This window comes from Staurois parvus, unplaced genomic scaffold (assembly GCF_062004578.1).
Source record: "Staurois parvus isolate SC_StPar_1 unplaced genomic scaffold, SC_StPar_1.0 ptg000303l, whole genome shotgun sequence".
In the NCBI taxonomy this organism is placed as follows: domain Eukaryota; kingdom Metazoa; phylum Chordata; class Amphibia; order Anura; family Ranidae; genus Staurois; species Staurois parvus.
Window position 1 is genome coordinate 7,618,051 of NW_028318099.1, and position 11,950 is coordinate 7,630,000.

At 39.9% G+C, this 11,950-nt stretch overlaps 1 protein-coding gene across 1 annotated transcript in view; it reads right to left on the reverse strand.

Annotated features, from left to right (window-relative positions):
- RTKN2 (rhotekin 2) overlaps positions 1 to 11,950 on the reverse strand; it is a 100,676-nt gene that overhangs the window by 64,557 nt on the left and 24,169 nt on the right. Inside the window, exon 4 of the mRNA XM_089683205.1 lies at positions 8,376 to 8,429. Within this exon, the coding sequence (XP_089539331.1) occupies positions 8,376 to 8,429 (54 nt within the window). The remainder of the gene's footprint in view (positions 1 to 8,375; positions 8,430 to 11,950) is intronic.

The window sequence follows — 11,950 nt, forward strand, 5'->3', positions numbered from 1 at the left end:
CTGGTAGCCAGAAATCCTGCTGAATGATAAGGGATCAAATACTTATTTCCCTCATGAACATGCAAATCAGTGCATAATTTGTTAGACATGCATTTCTTTTGAATTTTTTGTTGTTATTCTCTGTGTTACAATACACCTACCTTCCGATTTTTAGACTGATCACTTCTTTGTGAGTGGGCAAACATTCAAAATCAGCAGGGGATCAAATACTTATTTCCATCACTGTATAATGGATAGGGGCTGAAAGTGCACACCCTCCGGTTTAATTTGAAGGTATGTACATCCAAATTGGAGGAAGGGTTTAGGAATGACAGCTCCTAAGAGTAGCTATCCCCCTTTTTTCAAGGGACCAAAAGTAATTGGACAATTGAATATAATCAAATAAAATGTTCATTTTTGATATTTTGTTGAGAATCCTTTATTGGCAATGACTGCCTGAAGTCTGGAACCCATGGACATTACCAAAGACTGGGTTTTACGCTTTTCTGATGCTTTGCCAGGCTCTAACTGCAGCAGTCTTCAGCTGTTCTTTGTTTGTGGGTCTTTCTGCCTTTAGTTTTGCCTTCAGCAAGTGCTCAATTGGGTTGAGATCAGGTGATTGACTTGGCAATTGCAGAATATTCCACTTTTCCTTCAAAAAGCTCCTGGGTTGCTTTTGCAGTGTGTTTTGGATCATTGTCGATCTGTACCGTGAAGCACTGTCCAATCAACTTTGCTGCATTTGGCTGAATCTGGGCTGACAGTATCTCACTAAACACTGTAGAATTCATCCGGCTGCTTCTGTCTTATCAATAAACACCAATGACCCAGTACCACTGGAAGTCATGCATGCCCATGCCGTCACACTGCCTCTATGTTTTACAGATGACGTGTGCTTTTGATCATGAGTGGTTTCAAGCCTTCTCCACACTTTTTCTTCCCGTCATTCTAGTACAGATTAATTTTAGTTGCATTCTTCAAAAGAATGCTTTTCCAGAACTAGTCTGGCTGTTTTAGTTGTTTTTTTGGCAAAGTCTAATCTGGCTTTTCTATTCTTCAGGCTTATGAATGGTTTGCACCTTGTTGTGAACCCTCTGTATTTGCTTTCGTGAAGTCTTCTCTTGATTGTAGACTTTGACAATGATAGGCCCACCTCCTGGAGAGTGTCCTTCACTTCTCTGGATGTTGTGAATGGGTTTTTCTTTGCCATAGAGAGGATCTTGCGATCATCCACCACTGTTGCCTTCTGTGGAAGTCCATGCCTTTTTATGATGCTGAGCTCACCAGTGCATTCTTCTTTCCTCAGAAATGTACCAAACTGTTGATTTGGCCACTCCTAATGTTGCTGCTATCTCTCGGATGGATCTGTTTTGTTTTTGAAGCCTTACAATGACCTGTTTCACTTGCATGTACAGTTCCTTTGAACGCATGATGTAGGTTCACAGCAATAGATTCCAAATGCAAATAACACACTTAGAATCAACTCCAGACCTTTTACCTGCTTAATTGATGGAGAAATAACAAAAGGAGGAGCCCACACCTGGCCATGAAGCAGCTTTTGATTCAATTGTCCAATTACTTTTCGTCCCTTGAAAAAAAAGGGGGAATTGGCTACTCTTAAGAGCTGTAATTCCTAAACCCTTCCTCCAATTTGGGTGTACATACCCTCAAATTAAACCTGAGAGTGTGCACATTCAGCCCATATACATTATATAACTATAGCTTAAAAATGTTTTGGTAAACACCTGAAAAAAAACTAAAATTGTGCCTGGGTCCAAATATATATGGACCCAACTGCACATTTTATTTTTTTTACTTTAAGACCAAAGCTAGTGGACCTGTAGCAAAAAACATTTTGTTATAATATAGTTTCATTTCTAAGAGGTATACATGTGCATAAACTGACATGTTGTGGGTAAAGGGGAAGAAAAAAAAAAAAAAAAAAAAAAAAAAATATTATATATATATATATATATATATATATATATATATATATATATATATATATATATATATATATATATATATATATATATATATATATATATATATATATATATATGAGACTTATCAACATTTTCCCCCAATCTATTGTCCAATTTTGCTGAGCCTGTGCGAATTGTAGCCTCCGTTTCCTGTTCTTAGCTAACAGAAGTGGCACCAGGTGTGGTCTTCTGCTGCTGTAGCCAATCTGCTTTAAGGTTTGACATGTAGTGCATTCAGAGATGGTTTTCTGCATACCTTGGTTGTAACGAGTGACTATTTGGTTTGAGATGATAGAAAGGCAACAGACAACTGCCACTTGCTGGATATATTCTCTTTTTTTAACCATTCTTTGTAAACCCTAGAGATTGTTGTGTGTGAAAATCCCAGTAGATTAGCGTTTTTGAAATACTCAGACCAGCCCATCTGGCACCAACAACTATGCCACATTCAGATTCATTTAAATCCCCTTTCTTCCCCAAACTGATGCTTGGTTTGAACTTCAGCAAGTCCTCTTCACCATGTCTAGATGCTTAAATGCATTGAGTTACTTCCACATATGATTGGCTGATTAGCAATTTGTGTTACCAAACTGAACAGGTGTACCTAATAAAGTGGCCGATGAGTGTGTGTATATACATACACGCACAAATACGTACATGTAACCAAAAAAAAAAAAAATGCAAGTAACACCACTGCTTCTCATAGCCAAAAAATAGTAATACAAGAATGGCACACACATGATTTGTGTTGCATTTCAGAACCAAGCAGCACCTGTCTGCAGAGAACATGGAACTAGCAGTATAAATCAGTAGGGCTATGCTATGGTTTTACCTGCAGTCTCACCAAAGGAAAAAAAATCCAAAAGATGCAATCACCCACATACAAATACAGTAAATAATTCTTAGTTCTGATAAGCTCCTAAAATGTGTCTAACATATATTCAATACAATGAATGTGTCCTGCATGCGCAATTACTTGTGAATTAGTTTTTATTGCCATTTAAGCAGGTCGTCATTAGTACAATTTGGCACTGCAGAAAGAAAAGAGAAACCTGCATAAAATTCTAGCTTTCTATTTCAACGCACAGCTTCTCTGAGCGTCTTAAATGTGCTTCAGCATTTCCTGTATGTAAAGCAGCCAGAATACGCTTCAAATAAAACTGTTAAGCCCAATACACCATGGGGTTGTCAAAGCTCTCTTGTTTTCATTAATTATACATTCAAGAGTTTTTCATGTGCCTGGCTTCATAGAAAGACTACTGCCATCAGTGCGGCTGAGCCTGGAGAAGGTATTAAGAAAACACTAATAAGAAACTTTTGCACACTTTTTATTTATTTCCACAGAGTCTGAAATCTTTTGAACTGTGACTTAAAACAGAAATTTGTGTGAGAAAAAAACATTTTACACATGCAGAGGATAATAAACATAACGCTGCAATATTGCTGTACTCAGGTTGTCATCTTTAGACGGATTTGCAGTACATATAAACAAACGATTTAAAAGTGTTTCATGGAGCATTGAAGTAGCTTCAGAGATGGTGTATAAAAGAGCTCTTATGTAACCACTGGAGGAAAGCGGTAAGACAGCATATAGTCCAGCATGCAGATCGTGTGCTAATGCGCTAAGTGATGCACATCAAGAGAGTGACTTATACTGATCTATCTTCTCAGATAAGCGGTCATCCCCTAGAAACTTAGTAAAACATGTAAACAGCATTGTTTAAAGGGAACCTATAACTTTTTAGATATTCAGTGTATCATAAAAAATAGAATGGAATGGGTTTGGTTTTCAAAGAGGAACTGAATTCTGGAAGCAGTAGAAAAAAAAAAAAAGGCAGAAGTCAAAGGGCTAGTCACAAGTATAGCATGTGTGCTCTCGGCTGGATTGAGCTTTTTACATATACCCAGTGACGTGACTGGCCTTAGGTTATACACAGAGATTAAACAAATCCACCTACATAAATAGTACCCATTTATCTGCAATAATTTCTTCTCTACATCTGTTCAAAGCACTGAATTTATAAAGCTTGTCAAAGTACAGAAAAAAGGGGGCAGAGAGCTGAAGTTATTCTGCAGAGCTCAGTGGGGAGAGTTCTGCGAGATGATTGGAGAGAAAAGACACTCCCCATCCACACAGCTCAAAGGAACAGAGCTGAGGCTGTCAGTCTGCTGGAGCTCCCTCCTGTCATAAGTTTTCCTGATACCAAGAAAAAAGGTAAGACATGCCTCATGCTGATAGAGGCAACAGAGAGAAATGACACTTAGTGCTCTTAACTGAGACAAGCACACATTATGGAAGGATATGCTTTGTTCATATTTCATATCTAAGGTTTACAACCACTTTACCCGCTTCCCACCTGGCCACTGCACATAAACGACCAGATGGGAGTTTCACCATTCTGAGTGGACGTTCCTGTACGTCCCTCAGAATGTGGCCACACACTCTTGGTGTGCCTGTGTCCCCTGGGCACAGCGCAAAGCCGATCAACATGTCTAAACAATTAAACATCAGTGAAGCGGCTTTCCAGATACTGAGTATGAAGGACAAGAATAGCGGGGAACGGTCTCTGCTAGACTCGGATTCTGAGTATGAACCAGTTGAAAGCAGTGGGTCAGCAACAGATTCTGAGGAGGAGAGAGTCCAAACAAAGAGGTTCAGAAGATCTGAGGAGCAGGCATCCACCAGTACAGCAGTACCGAGTACAAGCAGTGCAGCACACCCAGTAGCGCTAGAAATCCTGGGGCCGCATTCCCAGATGATAGGCCAGGCATAGTAGCAGGGTTTCCCATCCACAACGAGATAGGGCCCTTATTAGCCTCCCAGATGTACTTATATCCCATGTGCTGCCTGCTAATTCGGCAGAACCTACAATTCCCCCTTTTACAGCAAAGCCAGGCCCTCAGATACAAGCAGAAAATTATACCCCAATTTTTTTTTTTTCATTTATTTTTTACTAATGATCTGCTAAACTACATTGTTGAGCATTGTAACCTGTATGCCAGCCAATATATAGCCAGCAATCCCAATTAGTCATATACCTGCCCATTTGTGTGGAAACCCCTCACCATGAAGCAATTTATAAATTTTCTTGGGTTTACTTTGAACATGGGACTGACGTAAAAAAATAAAAAATTAAGTCCATGCCTACTGGTCTACCCAAACTATATATCATATGCCAGTTTATTCATCTTGTATGCCCAGAACACCTTATGAGATGAGGTTTTTGCATTTCAATACCCAGTGTCCTCCTCGAAATCATCCTGATTATAAGCTAATCAACTTTTTTTGCTGTACCATCAAGGAAATGTTTACCCCCAACAAAAATATTTGTGTGGATGAATCCCTAGTCCATTTTACTGGAAGGCTTGACATCAAACAGTACACCCCCAGTAAATGGGCCAAATATGGGGTAAATTTCTACAAGGCATGTGACAGGGCCATGGGATATACCTACAACTTCAAGATTTATGACGGAAAGGACAGCCGGCAAAGACCCCCCTAGATGCCCTACCTATATGGAGACAAGTGGCAAAATTGTTTGGCAGCTTATAGAACCGCTGATCGAGAAGGGCTACAATTTGTATGTAGATAATTTCTACACAATTCTCCCATTATTCCGCCATCTCTGTTTGAAGAAAACTGTGGCCTGTGGAACCTCACGGGCCAACCGCAAGGGCTTCCCACAACGATTGGTCACTACAAAATTAAAACTGGGTGAAACAGCCAGATCGAAGAATGAAAAGATCCTAGCTCTAAAGTGGAAAGATAAAAGATTTCTATATCCTTTACGCAGTTCATGATTTCGAGGGAACTTCAAACAAGACAAGGTCCCCTCTAGAAACCAAGATGCAAACATGACTATAACCAGTTCATAGGGGGGGGGGGGGTGGAAATGAATGACCAGATGTTACAGCCGTACTTAGCCACCAGGAGATTGCTCTATTGGTATAAAAAGTTTGCTATCTACTTGTTTCAGTTAGCCCTGTACAATTCTTATGTCATCTTTTCTAAGTGCACACAAAGATCCCTAACCTACTTGAAGTATCAAGAGGATATTGTTACAGCCCTTGTCTATCAGCATGGCCATGCCCCTGAACAAATTCGCTCTGATTCATTGACCAGACTCCATTTCCCCGATATCCTCCCTCTTACCAAAAAAGGCCGCAAAACCCAAACAAATGTTGTGTATGCTCCAGTAACCAAAATTCGTTGTGATAGGTAGTCAGGAAATGAGATGTGTAATTCATGCCTGCAGAACGCCTGTAGGTACTACTTAGATTTTGGGCCCCTGTATGTGGCCAGACTGTGGAAAAGTCTTACACATGTGGTATCCCAAATACTCAGGAGAAGCAGCAGAATGTGTTTTGGGGTAAAGCTGCAAGTATGCATATGCCGTGTGAGAGGAAAAACCTGTTAATATAACAATTGTGTAAAAAAAATATATTTTACTTTCATTACAGGTGCAAAAAACCTCATCGTGCATCTTACTAAATACCTTGGAATGTCTACTTACCAAAAAGGGGTCATTTAGGGGGTATTTGCACTGTCTAGCTTGTTAGTGTCAAGACATCAGGTTTGATCAGGTGTGTTCAATTTTCAATGATTGGTACCATAGCTTGTAGACTAACTTTCGCACAGACCAAATAATACACACCGATTAGGATTATTTTTACCATAGCAATGTAGCAGTATAAAACAGTAATATGCAGCGCTAAGGTGTAAAGTGCATGACAAACAAAATAAACACAAGTGAGATGCTAAAGAGCGCCAAATGACAATCAAGTGGATAGACGCCCCAATATGACATATAAAGTGCTCAAGGTGATGAAATAAATTATAATAAAGTCCAAAAACAGCAAAAACGCCTTAAGGTGCAAATCCGTGATTCCTGTGATAATACAATGGATGTATATTGCACGAACCAGAAAGCGCAATAGAATGCGCATTTGAGTAATCCGAACCACTCCTGGTCAACTGGATCTGGACAGCAGGAATCTGGGGGTCATCTGGCAAACCTCAGCATGTCAGGCAACTCATAGCAAACATCTCCAGGCTCCAGGGACATGACATCCATCCAGCAGGGGGGGGAAAACACTCACATAGGTGCAGTAAATACCAGAAACTTAACCTTGAGGGGGGGGACCGTGTGCTCTGACATGGAGAAGATCCCATGCTGGCCCTATGGTGGCCGTGTGTTCAGGATGGAGACCGACGGCCTGATAAAGACTTGATAAAGTGTATGCGCGCAAAACATGTTCCAGCAACCGGCCTCTTCCTTCTAAAGCTGCGGCTCCAGCGAGAGTTCCCCCCCCCCCGTCTCTCCACATCGTGGTGACGTCACCTGGTACGCTGGGACGTCGGATACACGTGGTCCCTGCACTGACAGGCATTCCACTCTCCACTGCTTCCCTCTGAGCGGACGGCCATCCATCTGGGAACCTGGCTTCTTAAAGCCACAGGCTGGTTATCTATTTTTTTACCATGTGAATTATTAAAGGCACACCTCCATATAAGATGTATTACTTTTAGCACAAAACTACACAGCGCCTGGCTCCTGTTCATACTTTCCAAAACTTGTTTGAACTACTTCAGGTGACTTGGAGTAGAGATGTGAACCATCCCTATTGAGAATAATTGATTTTTTTCACCTCAAGTGTTTGAGCTTCATGCTACCAATCACTCAAGTGTGAATGCGGCCTTAGACCTAAAGCTTAATTGTTAAGTGTACTGCTTAGGTAATTACCATTTCTAGATGCCACCTATAACATAGCAAAGCTTCACTTTTTAAGTCCATTTAAATAGGTAAAAAATCTCCAGTTCTCCTATAGCCAACCCTCTCTCAGCTGATGCTTTCCATGCTCCTCATTACGTTTTGCCTGCTGAAACCATGAATAAAAAGTACATTTACATGCTCCTGCACCCCCGCCACAGAAAACTCGAATATAGACTACGGGTGGCCGTGCAGACACATATTGAGCACAGTTGTCACAAGAAGGTAACTGGTCCAGAGCAACTGGAGTGAGTGCCTGTAGTGTAGACAGGAGGTAGTTGACAGAGGCTAGAGGAAATCAGCAGCACTGATAGAAAAAAATAATAAAATAAATCACAGCAATTGTCTGATACGGTGCTTTACATAGGTCTAATTGATTGTGACCCTGACTGTCAGTATAGTGAGCGAGTGGTTGCATCCTAATGTCTATCTATGAGGGAGCAGTGTTGTCACCCTAGGACAGGAAGTGTGATGGGACATCATGCAAAGGGCACACTAACAACCACATGACAATGTACTGTGAGGCAATTTAAAAAAACAAAACAAAACAAAAAAAAAAACAAAACACCACAACACAGGAAATCTGAATATGTAAGATGCTGAAGAGCATATTCTAACAATCATATGGCTAATCACATACTTTCCTTGCTGCCAAAATGATCGGTGTCTTTCCAGATCAGTGGGATTCGAATACCTGCAGGAAGAATGGAGACAATAAGACATTATGGTTATTTGAGAAATAATACGTTTCTTGTGTTTGAAAATGGCAGCCTACTTCAAAACAGCAGGATCTACATCAAGTAATTACAGAAACCAGGATTGCTAAAAGCTTAATATAGAATGGTCATCCATCAAGCCTATTCACAAGCTTTCATTGAAAGATTCCATAAGGAAATAGAAGATAAGTAATATTTACATAAAGGTCCAAAACCTGCTGTATTGCAATACACTGGATCATCGCTATAATTTGCACGAAACAACAATGTGGATATACAGTCATGGGTAAACATGGAAAATGTGCTCCTGAGTGTCGATCATTTTAGAAAATTATATATGGTTTATATATAAAAATAATAAAAGGGTTACATTACACACGTGAAATGGGGAGATACTGAACCTAGCCTCTCTTTCTCTCACCTGACAACTTTGCTGTCAGCACATGTTCAGACTAGACTGCAGAGAAAGCCGTTTAGCAATGATTCAGTATCTGCAATTTCCTCCATTTGTGATAATTTGTTGGCAGGGCTATCTATGAAACCATTTTCATACTCCCCTGTATGCACTACTTCCTCCCTTGAGGCTGCTGTGAGCTGCATGTGCACAGCTGTCATCAGGTTCAGGTGTATATAATTTATTCTCTGCACATAAAATCACACACACTTATTTTTTCATTTTACCTGGATATACCCTAATGGTGATGTTGCAGCAGTAGATTTGCCATTATAAATTCTATTAGACATAAAATTACACTTAAACAATAAATGTTATTTTCAGTGCTGCAATATAGATCTACACAAACTATGCCCAAATGACAATTTGCAAATGGTGCTTATGAACAACGGCTTCAAAATCCTAAGGAATAAGGTGACAATATGGAACACAGTGGGGTTCTGTACAGAAAGCCCAGCGAGGTTAAAAGAGAAGTGTAAAAATGTACTCAATTTAAAATCTTATAAACCATTTTCAGTACCTGTTGACAGCAAGAAAGTAAATTACATCGGAGAGATTACACTATGATCACAGTACAGCTCTGGCTGGGCAATTGGCAAAAGGTGTGAATTCATTCTAATTCTGTTTTTTATGACCATTATGATTGAGCTGGTATTTTTACTCCAGATAAATCACAGGTGTGAAAAGCAGACTGTTTGTATCCACTGCTTGGATTTCAGCTTGCAGAATTAGGAATGATCTCATCCGATGTTGCTAAAGCAACAGAAACATTTTATTTTACTTAGGCTGTTCTTTAATCATTTCTGCTACAAAAAGGTAATTATGTAACATGTCTCAGAGGATGCATGTTGATATAGTTCTAACAAAAATGATGTAACCAACTAGGCCAGCTCTAGTTATTTTTATACTTGCTATTCAGTCTTTAACCCATTGCTATCCTATAGAGGCTTGATGTCTCAGAACTTTGACATCCATCCTATGCAATCGCTGCTCACTGGATAAAGAGAAAACAGGTGGTGCGCACACCTAGTGCATTATCCAAGGTTTATTGTAAAGAGTAAAAAAATAAAAAAACACTCACAAATGAAGCATGTATCTAAAAAGCATAGAAAAATGATGATGGCCACAACGGCAGGCAAGGTGTCCACACTGTCAGTGCGGTCAAAACTGACGCGTTTCGGGGACGAATCCCTTTCATCAGAGCTAATGACCAGCCTCTGATGCAGATGTGTAATGGATGAAAAGTGGGAGCCTTGCTGGTGATGCCTCTCAATTGCTGCTCACTACCTGCCTTCTACCTCCAAATCAATAGCTGGCGTTTCACAAGAAGGGCTGATCTATGACTGTACATTGTTTTTATTACTGAAAACTGCACAAAACGTACTGCCAGTACTGAAAACTAAATAGAAGTTACACTGCCAGCATCCATACCCCCTCACCTATACCCCAACTTTTAACCACTTGAGCTCTGGAAGGTTTTACCCCATTCATGACCAGGCCGTTTTTTGCTACTTAGCACTGAGCTACTTTAACTGGCTTGGCCATGTAACACTGTACCCAAATGAAATTTATATCATTTTTTTTTCACACAAATAGAGCTTTTAGTTCTATTTTATCACCACTTTGTTTTTTATTTCGTAAAATTAAAATAAATAAATAAATAAATTTGGAAAAAAAAATTTTTTTACTTTCTGCTCTAACACATCCAAAAAAATTCCCAATAAGTGTATATTTGCTGGTTTGTGTGAAAGATATAGCATCTACAAAACTACGGTATATATACCAGAATTTTTATTTAATTGTAATGCCGGTGATCAGCATCTTAGAGGGATTGTAATAGTGTGGAGGGAAATCTGACACTAACTGACACTGGCTAGGAGGTACACAGACATCACCAGTGATAATACTATATACCCTGTCACTGTACTAATGACACTGACTGAGAAGGGGTTAACATCTAGGGGTGATCAAAGGGTTAACTGTGTGCCGAACAGTGTGTAATGCGTGATTATTTTTATGTATTTATTTTAGGTACTTATAGAGCACCATCAATTTATGCAGTGCTTTACATATATTGTACATTTTCAGCAGTTCCAATCCTTCAAGGAGCTTTTACACAGACACACACATACGCACAAGACTTGTAAAAAAAAAAAAAAACATTTAAGTTAATCAATCTAAGTATCAACTTAAAAGGATAAGTTGACCTTTGGTAGCATGTCACACCCATATTCATGGTGTAACATGTCATGATCGGACTGGTCCCTGCACCCCCCCATCCCCGTTGTGACAGCTAGCTGTCACAATACAAAAAACAAACCCCAACCCCCCCCCCCCCCCAAAAAAAATCCCACACAACAGGGTCGTGTGGGGCTAAGCCCACCTGGCCACGTCATTCATTCACAGTATTCTGTGAATGGGAAAACTACAAGTCCCAGCAGCCTTTGTGGCTGTTAGCTTCTAGATTTCAATGAACTACCATGGTGCTCCACAGAGCTGTGGTAGTTTATGGAGCCTTCCTGTTAGTAAGTATCTGATATACTGACAGGTCAGGGGGAGATCTGCATAGCACCAGCGATCTGCTGATTGCTGGTGTAATGTTTTTGACTAGAGGATCCACAAACAAAAAAATAATAAAGACGCACATTTTTTACCTGCAAAAAAAAAAAAAAAAAAAAAGTGTATTATTCTTTATTAAAAGGTGAAATTATCTTTTAAAAACAAGGAAAGGGTTATAATATACTCAGGGATGAGAGCATATGGGCATATCATCAGTCCTTATTCGCTGGCAAGCCTTCATGGACAGCTGGTGTCTAGATGGATGAGATACCTCCTTTAAAGCCACTCTGCAGGACAGGTGGAATAGAGCTGGACTGTCAGAATGCAGCCTAAGTCCGTATGACAGTCTGTGTCTTCTTCCAGCAGAAACTATAGTCATGCTGGAACGCAAGCCAATGCTAGGACCAGAATTGAAAGTGATGTCGGGACGTATTGATGTCAAAGTGTGATGGGTGGCAACATGTTTCGGAGACCAAAATTGCTCCT